This window comes from Alosa sapidissima, chromosome 8 (genome assembly GCF_018492685.1).
Source record: "Alosa sapidissima isolate fAloSap1 chromosome 8, fAloSap1.pri, whole genome shotgun sequence".
NCBI classification, from domain to species: domain Eukaryota; kingdom Metazoa; phylum Chordata; class Actinopteri; order Clupeiformes; family Clupeidae; genus Alosa; species Alosa sapidissima.
The window spans coordinates 30,652,053-30,672,052 of record NC_055964.1 but is presented as its reverse complement, the minus strand read 5'-3'; the positions used below and the strand labels follow the sequence as shown (position 1 = coordinate 30,672,052).

General features: G+C 41.4%; 2 protein-coding genes across 4 annotated transcripts in view; one reads left to right on the top strand and one right to left on the bottom strand.

The window, feature by feature from the left end:
* Window positions 1-14,981, bottom strand: part of LOC121714948 (tripartite motif-containing protein 16-like) — a 21,028-nt gene extending 6,047 nt beyond the window's left edge. Inside the window, exons 1-7 of one of the 2 annotated variants that reach the window (XM_042100211.1) lie at window positions 14,307-14,978; window positions 13,770-13,865; window positions 7,714-7,947; window positions 7,114-7,276; window positions 6,973-7,005; window positions 6,716-6,775; window positions 5,734-5,790 (exon numbers count right to left, since the gene is read on the bottom strand). In XM_042100211.1, coding sequence (XP_041956145.1) covers window positions 5,734-5,790; window positions 6,716-6,775; window positions 6,973-7,005; window positions 7,114-7,276; window positions 7,714-7,947; window positions 13,770-13,865; window positions 14,307-14,894 — 1,231 coding nt within the window. In that variant the 5' untranslated portion in view covers window positions 14,895-14,978. Of the gene's footprint in view, window positions 1-5,733; window positions 5,791-6,715; window positions 6,776-6,972; window positions 7,006-7,113; window positions 7,277-7,713; window positions 7,948-13,769; window positions 13,866-14,306 lie in introns of both variants that reach the window. The other variant, XM_042100212.1, reaches the window with a different exon arrangement.
* Window positions 1-20,000, top strand: part of LOC121714956 (tripartite motif-containing protein 16-like) — a 964,796-nt gene that overhangs the window by 426,406 nt on the left and 518,390 nt on the right. The gene's annotated exons all lie outside the window — the stretch shown is intronic.

The window sequence follows — 20,000 nt, the reverse complement described above, 5'->3', positions numbered from 1 at the left end:
GAGTTTTCTGTGAATATCTTGAGAACCGTAGGGCCTAGTATTACCAATTTTTTGCGTATGTTTGCCTCCAGGGGTCATGTTAACCCATTCCATATGCACACATGTGCATAAACAGATACACACGCACACACATACATTCACAGTAAGTACGTATGACGCATACTCACACAGTAGACATATGTACGCATGCATGCACATGCACACATACAGGGACATACGCAGGCACACACACAAGCACATGCACGCACGCACACACACACACACACACACACCCACACACACACACATAAATATAAACATGTACAAGCACACATGCACACAATTCAGAATTATGAACAGGCAAGATGGGGGTGGGTTGTATAAAATGTATTTTACATGTGAAATCTATGAACTAATCATGTTTTGGTACTTGTTGTCTAGCAGATACCAGTGAGAATTGAGTGTGCATAATGCAATTCAGTGAGACAGTTAGAATCATATATGCCTTTCAGCGTGACTTATTTTTGTGGAAAAAATGTGCTGAACTGGGTGTGTTAGTGTTAGTGTGTGCAGAGAAAGATGTGTTAGTATATATTCAACAAAATGTGTTTTTGAGAAGAAAATGATCCATTTAGCCAATTGTGTTTTGTAGGTGTGAGTCTGTGTTAAGAGTTTAGAAAAAGTATCTGAAGTATGGGTAAGTGCTTGTTAGCGATTGAAAAAAACTGTAATGTTACTGTGTGTGTGTGTGTGTGTGTGTGTGTGTGTGTGTGTGTGTGTGTGTGTGTGTGTGTGTGTGCGTGTCAGGGATGGAAATTAACCACCCGCCCCCCGCCAAATAGGCTAGTATAGTTTTGTGCGCTGGCGGGTGAATTTGGTCAACTTACCAGCCACTGTGGCGGGTAGAGCTAGCGTACCACAAATAGTCAGATCCGGTCTAATTTTCATACTTATTGACGGTTAAAAATAAGAAAGTGTCTGTAGGGATCATGTAGCCTAACGTTACCTGCCTATAAGGGTAAATCGCGCTGATTTGAAGTTCTACAACTCGTACTGAGCCGCCACCGCAGCATAGCCTATAGGCACTGGTGCAGCGCTTCACTTTCACTTCACTACCATTAAGAAACTGTCACTATGCTTTCATGTGCCACTGCTAGATTATTTCAGGATGACTGCATAGACATAAATCTAGTGAGATCTGTGGATCTGCGTTATATCTTCACAGGCTAATATTCTCACGTAAATAGTTCTCTTTTGAATTGGCCCGCAGGCCTATTTAATCCGGCCCGCGACACGCTGCTATTTAGACCTGAGGCAGACAGACGGACATCTCCACACCCATTCGTCGTGATGGAATATCTCACAAACTTTTCATTCAAAGAAATTACAAACCGTATCAGAACTAGATGTACCGCATAGTGGTACAAAATATGACCGCCGCTCAGTCCTGTACATCCGTTCCGCGAAAATAAATCACACTTCAATTTGTCTCCATATTTTACTCCATCCCCCACTCTTGAAACTTTTGTGTATGCTTGTTTGGCATGCCTGAGTGTGTGTGTGCGGCTGCACAGAAAGTAGCCTACTGGTGCTGAAAAGGTGAATAGATTGTAGAATAGCCAAAGAAGATGTAGCATTGTTATAAAACCTTTAAAATCTCTAAACAATCACAAGTAGGGCAGTTTATCACAGTTCATCCATTGCAACTGGATTGATGAAAGGTCACTTACACCTGTAGGCTACATTGTATTTGGGAAAAGCAAAAGGTATCAGCATGATGTTATTTATTTATTTATTTTTATGTATTTATAAACAAAAACATCTCTGTCAGTTCCATGCCGTTTTCAACAGCTATCAAAAACAAAGGTCATTTTTGGATGGATGGATTTTTTGTGAATGTTTTTTCTTCTACATAAGATTTTAGTCATCTTTAGTTCATGTAATACTTTATTGTCAATGCACAAATTAAGTAACAGTAGTCTGAAACGTTATTGTTAATGCACAAATTAAGTAACAGTAGCCTAGTCTGAAACGAAATGCTGTTTTACATCTAACCAGTGGTGCAAATAACTGACATGTCCAAATGGGCCTTGATGAAATGCGTCGCTAGACTGTTCATACACATTTTAACGGGCCAAAGTTGAAGAGCTTTTGTCCGTTATTGTTAGTGCAAATATAGGCTGATTCATGTTCCCTTGCATTGTTTAACTGAGGTCCATGGCTAGTCTGGCTTTCATCAGACCAAGCTCAATCTTTTAAGAAATCAAAAAATAAATAGCGGGCAGATCAGGCTGGGTTCACCCAGCCTAGTCCATAGGCACCCGATATTGTTTAATTTTCCGATTGAGATATACACGCTCTGGCTATTCTAAATGCAAAAATGCATCAGGGAGTTATGACAAAACGGTAACTAACAAACTAGATCCTAATAGAAAGCTGTTAGCTTCCCTAAGCTACAGGTAGGATTATAAGGTAGGCCTATTTACAACATAAATTGTCAATAGGCTATGCTGGCGACACAAATAAAATCTCCTTTGGAAACCAATGGCTTACGCCTTACAGTATCAAGCGGACTTAAACTGTCATATCGTGGCGAAAAGTTGTAATAACATTCACGCAGCTCCATGAATCAAGGAAAGCGCGAATGAAGTAGCCACTTCTAAATGGGACCCACTACACAGTAGCTTAAGGTGTTTTGCTAAAGCAGCCATAATGAAATGAAGGTGTCATTGTTTGGATACTTCACACACACGTGCTTTTTAATTTCACAGACTACAACTACCAAGCTGTAATCAAAGCACATCGATTCCCCTCTCACACCCTGCATGCACTTAAAACAAAATAAACAGGCGTCTCAGTCTCACGCATGTATAGGCAAAACTGTATCAGACCGGTGTAATGTTGGTAAATCTTCCATTGCACAGAATGATTTTGTAGCACGTGCAATAAATGACAGTCGAAAGATACAAACAGTGCTGCTATACATTTGCTTGGTATAACCGCATTTATAGTTTTCTACAAATGCAATAAATCAAATGCCTCCATCACTCAACCAACGCTAACGGTAACATTACCTAGGTCCTTATTGATATTACAAGATTAACGTACCTGCAGTAAAAACCAAGCATGTCCGATAAACATCCTCAGATTTATTTCGGCTTCAAGAAGAAATGGGAATTACACTTCATGTGAACATCGTCCTATCCTTATTAGATGTTCGCTGCGGTAAATTACAGTCCTTGTATGAAGCGTCCATTGTTTTTTCCAACCCACTTTTAACTTCCAACAAAATTATGTCTCACTGCAACGATGCGCCATCTAGTGGACAAACGACTACTTCTCGCCAATACTGAAAATGCAGCCATGATGATGATGATGAATATTTATTTTGGCTTTCTTTTAATCCTACTGAATTTGTAATTATGTATCGGCCGTTCTAATACCGATAGTATGTGGGTGCCTGTGTGTGTGCATGTGTATATGTGTGCACCGCCATTTACAGGCCAATGAGTGTACAGTCACTAAATGTACACATAACCTAATTTTTTTAGACCCCCCCCATGGATGAAATTCTACGAAACTTGGCATACCCCCGGAGAATGCCAGGTCAATCATACACATAAATGAATGAAACGAAATGAAATTTTTCCGTAAAACTCTAGTTGGGCTACATACACACCAAATTTCATGTACCCCGGTGGTTCGGTGTCCCGGGTATCAATGACCAAAAATTCAGGGAGTAGATGACGGGAAAAAATCTTGAATTGTGTGCATGTGTGCGTGTACAAATTTATGTTTATGTGTGTGGGTGTGTGTGTGTGTGTGTATGTGCGTGCTTGTGTGTTTGCCTGCGTATGTGTGTTTGTGCATGTGCATGCATGCGTACATATGTCTACTGTGTGAGTATGTGTCATACGTATGATTACTGTAAATGTATGTATGTGCGTGTGTATCTGTTTATGCACATGTGTGCACATGGAATGGGTTAACATGACCCCTGGAGGCAAACATACAGAAATAATTGGTCATCCTAGGCCCTACAGTTCTCAAGATATTCACAGAGAACTGTGTCTGCCCTACCCTCCTTTCGGGGGGTCCAGTCCAGCAGGGGGGGGGGGGGGGGGGCTACAGATCAAAACGAAGAATGACTGTTCCATGCTATCCATGTGGGGGTACATGCCCACCAAGTTTTGTGTACCCCGGTCTTTCAGTGTCCCGGGAATCCTTGTTGGTGTACGTCACTAAATGTACACATAAATTATTTTATTGTAAGGCCCCCCATGAACGAAAGTACACAAAACTTGGCATGCATTCGGAGGGTGTCATAATGATCCTACACTTTTAATTTCGTGCAGTTTTGACCTTGTCAAATATTGTCACAATATTGAGATATTGTGATGAAAACACCTAATTTTTTGCTTTTTAATTTTTAACTAGGTGGCGCTATACATGAAATAAGTGGTAATGGGATGGGTTGACATGCCCCCTTAAGACCAACATACATAAAAAAGGTGGACCTCCTAGGCCCTACGGTTCTCGAGATATTCACAGAAAACTGTCTCCGGCCACCTACAGGCCAGTTGGTGTATAGTAACATACATTAATTTATTGTGTGGCCCCCCATGAACGGAATTCCACAAAACTTGGCGTGCATACAGAGGGTGTCATAATGATCCTACACTTCCAATTTCGTGCAGTTTTGACTATGTTAGGTCACAGATACCTTCAATTACAACACCTAATTTTTACTTTTTTGTGTTTAACTAGGTGGCGCTATACATGAAATGAGTGGTTATGGAATGGGTTGACATGGCCCCTTGAGATCAACATACAAAAAAAAAATGGTCCTCCTAAACCCTACGGTTTTTGAGATATTCACAGAAAACTGTGTCTGCCCTACCCTCCTTTCGGGGGTCCAGTCCAGCGGGGGGGCTACAGATCAAAACGAAAAACGATGGTTCCATGCTATCCATGTGGGGTTACATGCCCACCAAGTTTCGTGTACCCCGGTCTTTCAGTGACCCGGGAATCATTGACGGAAATTTGGGCATGCGAAAAAATAAATAAATAAATAAATAAATAAATAAAAAAAATCTGACTAAACCTATATGACCGTCGCTTCGCTGCGCGGCGGTCATAATAAATGCTAAATGTTAAATATAGCCTTGATACCTGTAAATATTTAAATCAGATGATGTACACTATAGTTAGATCAAGTTGGAGAGTTGGATTATAGGATGCTCCAGAACTCACACAAACGGAGTCTTAAAGGAGCCACACCACTTTTATGACAAGACACTATAGCATATGAATGTGGTTCTGTTGACCTTTAGTTTTGTTGCTACTGTGCTTGGAGGACAGGTTTAGGGCAAAACTCAGCACATTTTAGTCATATTGCAATAATGCTGATTACCGTGATCATTTTGGGTAGCCTACTATAATCATGATATCACATTTGCATGCCGTTTCTCTAGTGGCTGGTAAAAAAGTTGAGTGGCTGGTAGATTTTGGAATCCACCAGCCACAGTGGCAGGTAGAAAAAATATTTAATTTCCATCCCTGGTGTGTGTGTGTGTGTATTTAATGTTACTGTGTGTGTGTGTGTGTGTGTGTGTGTGTGTGTGTGTTTATGTAATGTTACTGTGTGTGTGTGTGTGTGTGTCTGTGTGTGTGTGTGTGTGTGTGTGTGTGTTTATGTAATGTTACTGTGTGTGTGTGTGTGTGTGTGTGTGTTTGTGTGTGTGTCCAACTTACACTGCAAGAGCTCCTCTCTGGTCACTGGTTCGGGATAAGCAGCCTGGACATCAGACACTGAAACAGAACATGTCACTTTACTACCAAAAACTTAGATTTTGCAGTATAAAGAGAATATATAAGTATAAGTATACTCTTTTGATCCTGTGAGGGAAATTTGGTCTCTGCATTTATCCCAATCCGTGAATTAGTGAAACACATTTAGCACACAGTGAGGTGAAGCACACACTAATCCCGGCGCAGTGAGCTGCCTGCAACAACAGCAGCGCTCGGGGAGCAGTGAGGGGTTGCTCAAGGGCACTTCAGCCGTGCCTACTGGTCGGGGTTCGAACCGGCAACCCTCCGGTTACAAGTCCGAAGCGCTAACCTGTAGGCCACGGCTGCACGGCTGTTATATTGATAACAGCTCACTCATTTTCAAATCACATCAGTAGAGGTTGTATAAAGAAGGTTATGTGCCATTATGAGTCCTCAACTCCTTAAATCGTAAAATCCTCCAACCTCCGACTGACGAGTCCCTTATCTTTATTAGGAGGGTAGGGGCATGTTTAGAGTCCCTCATCTTCATTAGGAGGGTAGGGGCATGTTTAGAGTCCCTCATCTTCATTAGCAGGGTAGGGGCATGTTTAGAGGACCTTCAGTTCTAACCCACCACAATCAGTTCATTATCACAAGACAACTGCAGAAGTAATTGGTGTAATCTAGTGGTTTGGAGTAAATGATAAAGTTACTGTTTGTTAAAGCTGAATTCTAACTCCATCTCTGATCTCAGCTTCTGCTTTTGTTTGTTGTTATTGATACATGTAAACATCTAAAGGACCTTCATTTCAAACTCTGGGGCCCAGCCACACCCCCATGCCTCTATAGGTTTGACATCTGAAAGAAGGTTTTAAAGATGAAACGATTCACTGAAACTATCATTCCGTTGCTAGACCCCAGTTATAAATCCTTGGAGGCTGTTAGAATCAGAGCATAGACTTACTGTGTGGTGGCAGCGCCTTGTTACTGTTTGTTCTTCTGATTGGGAGTTCAGGATCAGTATCTGGGAACCAACACAGAGACACTCATTCACCCAGAATCAACAGAACAAACCAACACACATCTTGCTTTGCATATTATCTTGTGTGCACTCCACCTTTTGGGAAATGTTTGTTTTTAACATTCGTGACAGGCCTGTTAGCTCTGGAAGGAAGTTTTATTTCAGCAGTAAAAGGTAATGCAACTTAATGACAGACTCACATTCTAAAGACTGGATGATCTGGATATGTACCACTGTTGAGAGACACAGGACATTCAGAGTCAAATGAATCCATAGCTGTTTGAATATAACAGTGTGTTGTAAGAGTTCATGATTGTGCCCATTCTAGATATTTGTCCAACCTGCTGAAGATATCTTGGCTACTTCCTGCTTGAAGATGCCATCCAGTTTCTCCTCCAGCTGCTCCTTCACTGCAGAGACCGATTCCTTCACAGCCTCAAAAGAAACACTTGGGTTGATGGTCATGCTGGGAGAGCAAGGAGAGTATCGGAATGATGGGATGTTCTACAGAGACAAATATAAAAGTTGAGTGTTGAGAGTGTGAAGGTCATTCTGGTTGGAACTGTACTGCAAGGAGCACCAGTGACTGACACAACATTCTGCAGAGAGAAACACAAAAGGTGAGACAGGCCACCTGAATATTCAGTCAGGGCTGTTTCCCCCAAATGCTGCAGACATAATGAGTTAAATCAATTGGTTTAGTGTGTGTGTAGTTAAGCTTTAGTGTGTTTAAGTGTGTGTACATGTTAGATACATACTGTACATACTGCATGTAAAGCAATACAATCTATATGTTACCTCATCACACAACATACAGAGTTGTCCACACTGTTAGTGTTTGGACATACAGTATGTCATATATTTCACATAAACTATCAGCTCAATACTATTTCTTATTCTTTACATTTAATTTCAGTTTCAGGAGTGCAGATCAAATGTACCTTGAAGAAATGGATGTGATCCTCTGTGTGTGAAAGCTGCTCCAGCTCAGCATCTCTCCTCTTCAGCTCAGCAATCTCCTGCTCCACTTGCTTCAGGAGTCCTTCAGCCCGACTCACCTCAGCCTTCTCCTGAGCTCTGATCAGCTCTGTCACCTCAGAGCGCCTTCTCTCAATGGAGCGGATCATCTCAGTGAAGATCCTCTCACTGTCCTCCACTGCTGTCTGTGCAGAGCTCTGTTAGGAGACACACAAAGAGGAGGGCAGGAGACACACAGAGGGAGGTGAAGCTGAAAGTGTTTCATGGTGTCAGTGGGTCTTTGAGTGCTGTAGAGATGGCAGCATAGGCACAGTTACTAACTGGGCTAACAACAATCTGGCCCAAGAAGGTGGAATTAGAACGTGATACTGCTGAAAGAGTTAATGTTAACTCTTTCATCCCCCAGAACTCAGCAGTTATATCACAGGCTTAATTTGACACAAGAATTAGAACTCTTTACAGTACTGCCAATTTTGATTGATTTTGCAGCTTAGTTCCTAATGTCTATTGACTTTGCATTTGTCTGCTATTATATCCATCATTAAGCAAAAGGATAAAACTAAATTCATTTTGAGCATTGATGTTATGGGTATACGACGGAGTATTAGGGCCACACATGAAGGAAAACATTTTTTTGCCATGACGAGATTAAACTCGACATGTCGATTTTAAAGTCACCGTGTCGACATTAAACTCGACTTTTCGAGAAAAAAAATGAAATGTAAGATCGACTTTAATCTCAACGTATCGACTTTAATGTCGCCATGTCGACATTAAACTCAACATTTCGAGAATAAAGTTGAAATATCATGTCGACTTTAATCTCGACGTGTCGACATTAAACTCAACATTTTGAGAATAAAGTTAGTTTGGAGAGAGAACGACCGCTCGGGACGATTGAAAGGGAGGACGAATGAAACAATGCAACTAGTGCAACAACGATTCAGAGTGTTCGAGTGCAACAATTATTAGACATAGGACTATATCATAGGGAACAGCTGAGGGAGGAGGCTACTTGAAACTGTGAGTTTCGGTCGGTGTGAGCGAGCGGACTTTCAGTTGACAGTAATTAACACCCTTTTGAACAATCTAAGCTGTGCGAACGTCAGAGGGCGGTCTACGCTGATGCATCATTAGTGAGACAGGAGGACAGCTGCATGCAATTCCTAGCAGAACTAGATGTACCGCATAGCGGTACAAAATATGACCGCCGCTCAGTCCTGTACATCCGTTCCGCGAAAATAAATCACACTTCAATTTGTCTCCATATTTTACTCCATCCCCCACTCTTGAAACTTTTGTGTATGCTTGTTTGGCATGCCTGAGTGTGTGTGTGCGGCTGCACAGAAAGTACCCTACTGGTGCTGAAAAGGTGAATAGATTGTAGAATAGCCAAAGAAGATGTAGAATTGTTATAAAACCTTTAAAATCTCTAAACAATCACAAGTAGGGCAGTTCATCACAGTTCATCCATTGCAACTGGATTGATGAAAGGTCACTTACACCTGTAGGCTACATTGTATTTGGGAAAAGCAAAAGGTATCAGCATAATGTTATTTATTTATTTATTTATTTATTTTTTATGTATTTTTAAACAAAAACATCTCTGTCAGTTCCATGCCGTTTTCAACAGCTATCAAAAACAAAGGTCATTTTTGGATGGATGGATTTTTTGTGAATGTTTCTTCTTCTTACATAAGATTTTAGTCATCTTTAGTTCATGTAATACTTTATTGTCAATGCACAAATTAAGTAACAGTAGTCTGAAACGTTATTGTTAATGCACAAATTAAGTAACAGTAGCCTAGTCTGAAACGAAATGCTGTTTTACATCTAACCAGTGGTGCAAATAACTGACATGTCCAAATGGGCCTTGATGAAATGCGTCGCTAGACTGTTCATACACATTTTAACGGGCCAAAGTTGAAGAGCTTTTGTCCGTTATTGTTAGTGCAAATATAGGCTGATTCATGTTCCCTTGCATTGTTTAACTGAGGTCCATGGCTAGTCTGGCTTTCATCAGACCAAGCTCAATCTTTAAGAAATCAAAAAATAAATAGCGGGCAGATCAGGCTGGGTTCACCCAGCCTAGTCCATAGGCACCCGATATTGTTTAATTTTCCGATTGAGATATACACGCTCTGGCTATTCTAAATGCAAAAATGCATCAGGGAGTTATGACAAAACGGTAACTAACAAACTAGATCCTAATAGAAAGCTGTTAGCTTCCCTAAGCTACAGGTAGGATTATAAGGTAGGCCTATTTACAACATAAATTGTCAATAGGCTATGCTGGCGACACAAATAAAATCTCCTTTGGAAACCAATGGCTTACGCCTTACAGTATCAAGCGGACTTAAACTGTCATATCGTGGCGAAAAGTTGTAATAACATTCACGCAGCTCCATGAGTCAAGGAAAGCGCGAATGAAGTAGCCACTTCTAAATGGGACCCACTACACAGTAGCTTAAGGTGTTTTGCTAAAGCAGCCATAATGAAATGAAGGTGTCATTGTTTGGATACTTCACACACACGTGCTTTTTAATTTCACAGACTACAACTACCAAGCTGTAATCAAAGCACATTGATTCCCCTCTCACACCCTGCACGCACTTAAAACAAAATAAACAGGCGTCTCAGTCTCACGCATGTATAGGCAAAACTGTATCAGACCGGTGTAACGTTGGTAAATCTTCCATTGCACAGAATGATTTTGTAGCACGTGCAATAAATGACAGTCGAAAGATACAAACAGTGCTGCTATACATTTGCTTGGTATAACCGCATTTATAGTTTTCTACAAATGCAATAAATCAAATGCCTCCATCACTCAACCAACGCTAAGGGTAACATTACCTAGGTCCTTATTGATATTACAAGATTAACGTACCTGCAGTAAAAACCAAGCATGTCCGATAAACATCCTCAGATTTATTTCGGCTTCAAGAAGAAATGGGAATTACACTTCATGTGAACATAGTCCTATCCTTATTAGATGTTCACTGCGGTAAATTACAGTCCTTGTATGAAGCGTCCATTGTTTTTTCCAACCCACTTTTAACTTCCAACAAAATTACGTCTCACTGCAACGATGCGCCATCTAGTGGACAAACGACTACTTCTCGCCAATACTGAAAATGCAGCCATGATGATGATGATGAATATTTATTTTGGCTTTCTTTTAATCCTACTGATTTTCATTTTTTACCGGGGGGGGGGGGGGGGGGCAAATCACAAATGAGTGATTATGAGCCAGGTTGATGTGGGCCCTTGAGACCAACATACCATAAAAGATTCACAGAGAACTGTGTCTGCCCTACCCTCCTTTCGGGGGGTCCAGTCCAGCGGGGGGGCTGCAGATGAAAACGAAAAATGACGGTTCCATGCTATCCATGTGGGGGTACATGCCCACCAAGTTTTGTGTACCCCGGTCTTTCAGTGTCCCGCGAATCCTTGTTGGTGTACGTCACTAAATGTACACATAAATTATTTTATTGTAAGGCCCCCCATGAACGAAAGTACACAAAACTTGGCATGCATTCAGAGGGTGTCATAATGATCCTACACTTTTAATTTTGTGCAGTTTTGACCTTGTCAGCCAGAGATATTGAGATGAAAACACCTAATTTTTTGCTTTTTAATTTTTAACTAGGTGGCACTATACATGAAATAAGTGGTAATGGGATGGGTTGACATGCCCCCTTAAGACCAACATACAAAAAAAAGGTGGACCTCCTAGGCCCTACGGTTCTCGAGATATTCACAGAAAACTGTCTCCGGCCACCTACAGGCCAGTTGGTGTATAGTAACATAAATTAATTTATTGTGTGGCCCCCCATGAACGGAATTCCACAAAACTTGGCGTGCATACAGAGGGTGTCATAATGATCCTACACTTCCAATTTCGTGCAGTTTTGACTATGTTAGGTCACAGATACCTTCAATTACACCACCTCATTTTTACTTTTTTGTGTTTAACTAGGTGGCGCTATACATGAAATGAGTGGTTATGGAATGAGTTGACATGGCCCCTTGAGATCAACATACAAAAAAAAATGGTCCTCCTAAACCCTACGGTTTTCGAGATATTCACAGAAAACTGTGTCTGCCCTACCCTCCTTTCGGGGGGTCCAATTCAGCGGGGGGGCTACAGATCAAAACGAAAAACGATGGTTCCATGCTATCCATGTGGGGTTACATGTCCACCAAGTTTCGTGTACCCCGGTCTTTCAGTGTCCCGGGAATCATTGACGGAAATTTGGGCATGCGAAAAAGAAAAAAAGAAAAAAAAAAAAAAAAAGAAAAAAAAAAAAAAATCTGACTAAACCTATATGACCGCCGCTTCGCTGCGCGGCGGTCATAATAAAAATAGTGGCTGCTGCTGAAGCGGCAGCATAAGCGGCAGCCCGCGTTTCAGCCAGCCTCGTTTAAGACGGACACGGTCAAGACAAGCAAGTTTACCATATTCCATCTTTAGTGTTTTGCTACCCCTTCCGTAATTTTCGCTTTCAAATGACCCATCGTCAGTCTTCAAATCAGAATCAGGCTTTTCTAACTGGAAGCAAGACGGTGGCTTCAAAGACCATTCCAAATAAGACCATTGTAAAAATAGTTGTTGAAAAAATTGTGTAAATATGATGTAGTTGTTGCTCACATGCTGTGTGTGTGTGTGTGTGTGTGTGTGTGTGTGTGTGTGTGTGTGTGTGTGTGTGTGTGTTTTAATGTACGCAAACTGGCAGTGAAAGTGGTTTCTCTTATCAACAAAAGGGGAAACAGTTAAAGTAAAACGTGTTTAATTGAACGAAAAATGTGTGTATGATGATGTATGATTTCTGTTTAAAATAGCAATGTATTTCCACTGAAGTGTCTATTATATTTTAGTTTTATATTGTGTTTTCAATGCACATTATAAATAAATGGGAAAATTGTTAAGAATTGTATTGGCTTTTTTGTTTTTTAGCATTTAGCATTCAAGTATTTGAACAAGGTAAGACTGGTGAAATGTATGCACCTTACTGCTGTGGTGTAGTCTAGGTAGCTGTAGTGGGTATACTGTGATGAACCCCAAATATTAATACCTATCCTTGTCTGTTTTAAGTGGGTATACTGAGATGGTGATGCTTTTTAAGTGGGTATACCAGAGACTTTCTAATGAGGAGACACAGCACTCAAAAAATCCTCCATAGAAATGCATGGGGCTAGTTTGTAACGCCAATGGCGTTGTCTACACATATCCCACCCCTTCCTCGGCAAAACGTCAACATGTGAATACATTGAGCCAATCATATGGTGTGTTGTGAAGACATCGTGCCAATCATGTGTTGTGAACTTGCCGCTGGAGCAAGATTGGTGTCGTGAAGCCTTGCGCACGCATATTTCTGCCGAATAGGATGCCCGATGAGTGACCAAAAAGCGTTGTAATATGGCCATCGAGTGGAGGGACTTGCCTAAAAGGACTTTGGGTATACCGCGTATAGTCCTGCATATCACGTAGACAACGTGCCTCTGCCTTACTGAACAAGAGATTTTCTGTGTATGGATGTTGACCGGATCTTGGCCCCTCAGTGTATGATGTGGCCCCTTTATGGCCCCTGTCTCAGAAAAATCCTAGAACCGCCACTGCTAGCAATCTATCTGAAATAACACCTATTTGAAGCCCATTTTTCATGTAACATAGGCTATTGTTTATTAGTGTAGGCTACATAGCTTAAACTGTGTAGGCTATGTTTAAACAGTAGGGCCTATTGCGAGTTTAATGTCAGCATGTTGACTTTAAAGTCGACACGTCGAGATTAAAGTAGATATGATATTTCAACTTTATTCTCGAAATGTCGAGTTTAATGTCGAAATGGTGACTTTAAAGTCAACATGTCGAGTTTAATCTCGCCATGGCAAAAAAATGTTCTTAATGTGTGGCCCTAATACTCCGTTGTATGGGTATCCATGATTTGTGATATTAATGACAATAACATTTGAATGCTGAAACCTTCATCAGTCTGCTGTTATCTTCTCTACTCACCTTGAGAGTCTCCACATCCTTCCTCAGCTCCTGCAGCTCCTTCTCTCTCTCCTGGATTCTCTGCTGGAATCTCTTCTGGGTCTGCCCCAACTGCTTCTGTTCATAGAAATACAGACAAACTCAACTATGCTTCCTATTTATTTATCAAAACAATGATTACAAATACATGTAGCCCATTGCTATGTCTTGATGAACAGGTAGGCCTAATATAAACAACATGAACTCTGTTCAGTTGGAGAACTGGTTTAAAGCATTAAACACAAATCAAGCTGGATCAGGACCTGTAATATCGGACCCTTTATGCCGTATCACATTCAGGTTGATGCTGCCATGTCAGTGTTTAACAGGTTATACGACATTTTGCACTTTGCACTTGCCAATGATTTCCTGGTTTGTGAGTTCTCTAATGAGAACAAGAGTCTGCAAAAAAATCAGTAAACTTTAAGAACTATAATGTTCCTGTTAAATACAAACACATTATTTGTGTATCACACCTCTCAAATGAAATGAAGACACACGTGTAGCTCCAGTACTCACCTGTTTGTTTTTCCATTCTGCTGCAGCTGTGACTGTGTCATGGCCTTTATGTTCGTCCATCGTGCACAGATAGCAGATACAACTCTGATCAGTACGACAAAATATTTCTAAAACTTTCTTATGTTCAGAGCAGATCCTCTCCTGTAACTGGCCTGTGGCATCAATCACTGAGTGTTTTCTTCCTGGGTGAATATCATTATGAACTTTGAAGTGGGTTTCACAGTAAGACACCAAGCACTCCAAACAGGACTTCGCAGCTTTGAGTTTTCTCCCAGTGCAGACATCACACTCCACATCTCCAGGTCCAGCAGTAGATAGAGCAGGAGGGGCAGCGTGCATTCTGGTCTTCCTTAGTTGTTCCGCTAGCTCTGCAATAACATTATTTTTGTTTAAAACGGGTCTTGGAGCGAATGTCTGTCTGCATTGTGGGCAGCTGTAAACTCCCTTCTGGTCTTCCTGATCCCAGCAGCCCTTAATGCAGCCCATACAGTAATTGTGTCCACAGAGAATAGTTACTGGATCCTTCAGTAGATCCAAACAAATCGGACACATTAAAATGTCGTCGTTACTTGAAATCGCCTCTGCCATTTCCCTTACGTGCTAACAAACACTAGCCTACGAGAAGCTGCTGAGCAACATTTTATTTCACTTTCGTTTCTTCTGAGTTTTGTTCACAACTTCCTTGTTGCGTGCAGAACGGGGTCACAGTGCCAGCCCACTTTTGTTAATCATGAATAATAAATAGCATGACAAGATACATACATGATGTGACCTATTATAAAATACTAACATCAGCTTTATAGCCTACATCTCTAGGCCTACTTTATTGCTTTAATTGTGAGTTTCCCTTGGATATGGAAATATTAAAACATCCCAAATTTGATTCTAAAATACTTTCCCCTCAAACTAGATAATTAGAAAAAAATAGGTTAGGCCTATCGGAATTCGAGAAGCTTTCATGTAAAGCCACCGACTCAGAAGTGACAAAATGCTTGGGCAGACGGGCGCAGTCTATTCATAATTGGGATATCAGCTGTAATGGTGCTGCCATCTAGTGGAGATATGTTGTACTATGTGCCTCAAACTCTGCACAGCAAGGAGTAAAATGAGCTGTACTGTAGGAGCCAGGCATAAATCAAGACTGAGGTTATATTCATGATGTGTGTATTTTAATAGCGTGTTTATTTAGCTTCGTGTCATGAGTATTTTCTGCTAGGTATAATACAAATGATTTCATTCAAGTCTGAAACATGTAAAGAAAATACTCAGCATCAGAATTGGCCATTACAGAAAAAAGGCCAAAACAACAGGTGTTTGGCAGATAACTGGGTGCATGTGCATTGCTGCACGAGTGGTAAAGTGAGCCGTTCAGGTGTGATAGAGGCACTAAGTGGGCAGCGCCAGGCCCAAGTTCATTTTTTTTTTTTTAAGTATATATTTTTTTTATGCCTTTAATGACAGGACAGGAAGTGAATGGGAGAGAGAGTCGGGGTGGGATCCGGAAAGGACCACAGGTCGGGAATCAAACCCGGTCGCCGGCGTACGGTACAGGTGCCCCAGCCAGTCGTGCCACGGCCGGGGCCTCCCAAGTTCATTTATACCTGCACCTGTGCAGTTTGTTTATTTGTATCTGCACCCAGACACACCTGTGCAGTTTGTTTATTTGTATCTGCACCCAGACACACCTGTGCAGTTTGTTTATTTGCATCTGCACCCAGGCACACCTGTGCAGTTTATTTTTAGTTCAGGGTTCTTGAAAGGATACCAGTCCAGCGGTCATGCAACACAATAATAACAGGCAGTGCAGAAGATACCCCATTAAAATAAGCCTTTTACAGTTACTGTCTGAGGTTAGAGTGCACTATATGGTGCTTCTATTTCTATCTATACCACAGACCTGTTTGTTGTGTCATAATAATGTATACACAATATTGTAGAGTCATACGCCCCTTTATTCTCACCTAAGGAGGACTGGAGGTGTGAGGGGAGGTGGTGGGTTGTGAGCAGAGTTAAGCCAATGCTGTTGCTTCGGCAGGTAAACTGCAGAATAAGTTACCTGGCAGATGAAGAAGGAGGAGTGGCAAATTCCGTCACGCTCCTCCTGAACTTCCGTTTGTAAACGCCATTAATCTCCAGCTCCTCCGTGGGCTCCCCAGTGCCATCCCTGGAGATGGACTGCAGCTGATCCAGGACAACTTGTCTCCATGACAACCATGCCATGCCCCAAGGTAGCAAAATGTACTTTATTTGTGCTTTAATACATACATGTACTGTAATTCCATAAGTGACCTGAAAACAGACTGACAACTGACATCATAACACTTCACAAGATGAAATTGAATATTGCAAGTGAGGCGTTTCAAATCCTGGCCAATTAAATGCACAATTTGGAAGAAAACAAGGATTTCAAGAATCTCATTTTTTGGTGCTGCTTTAGGATTAATGCAGATTAAATATTTTGTTACATACAATGGCTTTCGCAAACAGCCATGTCACTCAAATACTCCTGGGAGGATTTCAACAACACTCAACATGGTTAAGACTTGCACACTAAAACAATAAACAAACAAACAAAAAAGAAAACATATCAGTGATGAGATGGAAAGAATATGAGCATATATATTTTAGTGTGTGAGGACTAACATCAGCTGATGAAGTTCCCGCCGTTTAAAGGCATCAGTGTTACAAGAGACAAGAGGAAGATGTAATCATATTTTGAGTGGTTATTAGAAAGTTACTGTATAACGGTACAACAAATGTAGTGGAAAAAAATCTCCAGACTTTGCCTGCAGACTGTAACCTGAAAACACGTGTCTCTAATGTGAAGGAACAGACATGCCCTTCCTTACTGTTAATCTATCGTCTTCATAATCTCACACATGCTCATGGAGAAGGACATGATCACATAATTCATCCTGAAGAGAATACCAGTGTGTGTGTGTGTGTGTGCAGATAGAGGAATCTCTATCCAGCCCCTCACATTGGTTCTATGTGCCTTCACTACAACTCCTGCCCATTACAAAGTTGATTATGTTTATTTACATGACTGATTCATGTCAGGACTGCTATTCTGCTATTCTATGGGGCTCCATTGCTCGTCTGCAACTGGTACAAAATGCTGTTGCCCGTCTTTTAACTAGCACACGAAAGTATGAGCACATTTCACCAATTTTAGCTTCAATCCACTGGTTGCCTGTCCATTTTAGAATTAATTTTAAAACTCTTTTATTTGTTTTTAAAGCCTTGCATGGCCTTGCCCCACCTTACCTTTCTGAGCTGCTCCACACATACACTCCCAGCCGCTCTCTCAGGTCAGCTGACCAGCTGCTCCTGACAGAGCCCAGAGCCAGGCTAAAATCTAGAGGGGAACGAGCTTTTGCCGTTGCAGCTCCGAAACTATGGAACAATTTGCCCCTTCACATCAGACAGGCCCCTTCACTGTCTCTTTTAAGTCCCATCTTAAAACTCACCTCTTTCTCTGGCCTTTAACCCCAGGTAGTGTGTTGATGGTATGTAGATGTGTTATGTGGGCAGTATATTTTATTTATTTTATTTTATTTTTTTGGATTTGAGTTAGTTTTTATCTCTTTTTACTTTTATTTTAGTTTTTTATGTCTTTTTACTTTTATTTTTTACTTTTATTTTAGTTAGTTTTTATCTCTTTTTAATTTTAATAGTTTATCCTATTATTGTGCTTCTGTGGTGTCTTAATGTGTTTCTTATCTTGCTGTACAGCACTTTGGGAACCTTGTGTTTGTTTAAAATGTGCTATATAAATAAAGTGGATTGGATTGGATTGGATTCTGTCTTATTAATGTTTATATTTGGATGATTAACAAGTTGTGTAAGGGTTGGGTCATCACCTTTTTGTCAACATTGTGACCAGTTTCAAATACTAATGCAGATTTTCAAAACCATGATCCATGGTGTGGATGAGTACGTAATGTTGTTGTTTTATAGAGCAACTATTCAATCCATAATACGCTATGGCATCACAACATGGTTCTGTAACCTGACTGTAAAACACAACTCCAGAACCTTGTTAAGAGGGCAGGGAAACTTAAAGCACAACTCCAGAACCTTGTTAAGAGGGCAGGGAAACCTAAAGCACAACTCCAGAACCTTGTTAAGAAGGTAAAAATAATGTGGACTCAGCCCCCATCCTCCTTAAATGAGATTTGTGAGGACCCAGTTAGGAAACAAGGATTTAGGAGCCACAGACCCAACTGATGTACTAAACACAGAGTACGAGCTGATGCCTCTGGGCAAAAGATACCGGCTTCATGTAGGCTAAATAGACTCAAGTTCTCCCTAGTACCGCTATCAATGAAGCTACTTAATGGTGAATAGTGCAATAGTGCAATTACTGGTGGGTCAATAGTGCAATTACTAGTGGGCAGTGCAATCATTCTTATGGACTGATTTTTTTATACTATTTGTTATTCTGTGTGTGTGTGTGTGTGTGTGTGTGTGTGTGTGTGTGTGCGTGTGTGTGTGCGTGTGCGTACGCTTGGGTAGTGCCTATAGACTCTGTTTTTTATAATGGGTGTTAGAGTGTGTGTGTGTGTGTGTGTGTGTGTGTGTGTGTAATGCCATGTCCTATGTATGGTGCATCTATGTAAAATGGTCTACGTCTTGTCTTGTGGCTTGTATGGCCTCTTTTGTGTATGTGTTGCTGATGCTCTCTGTGTGGCCAAAGCAAAGAGAGAGAGAGCAATTCTGAACAGTCACAGATACAGCTAGGGAGGACATTTGGCCAGATTTTGTACAGAGAGTCCGGCTTTCAAGCCCTCTGTCACACATGCACACACGCTCACACACACGCACGTATGCACGCACACGCGGACACACGCACGCATGCACGCACCCACCCACACACACACGCGCACACACAGAGCAATACTTATCACAGGCACAACTACAGTAGGGTGAACATTCGTCTGAACATTTTTTCAGTACAGTCCGGCTTTCGAGCCCTCAAAATTCAAATCTCAAAGTACTTTATTGTCTTTGCCACAAGAGACATATGAGGCAGCACCAGACCACCAGCTAAAAAAATCCCAAATTGCTGTCCCACATGCACACACACGCGCACAGACACACACACACACACACACACACAGACAGACACACACACACACACACACACACACACACAGACAAACACACACACACACACACTAGCGCTGGTCCATGCAGTGGTATTGGGCTCTAGCTGAAGAGCTTGATGAAGCAGCCCTGGCAGTATGGCTTGTCGTTCTGCTCCTTGAAGGTGCCCTTGTTGAGCTGCTTGAGGCAGAAGGCGCAGACGAAGTGCTCGGGGTGGAACTTCTTGGCCATGGCGCTGATGCAGCGACCGTGAAGGGATGTGATCTGTGCATGAGTGTGTGTGTAGTGCTACTAACCTGTAATGGGATGTGATCTGTGCATGAGTGTGTGTGTAGTTCTACTAACCTGTAATGGGATGTGATCTGTGCAAGAGTGTGTGTGTAGCGCTACTAACCTGTAATGGGATGTGATCTGTGCATGAGTGTGTGTGTAGTGCTACTAACCTGTAATGGGATGTGATCTGTGCATGTGTGTGTGTGTGTGTGTAGCGCTACTAACCCATGATGTGCTATGATGAGATGATCTGTACATGAGTGTGTGTGTAGTGCTAAGAGCATCTATGTGTAACTGAGTCACAATAACTTC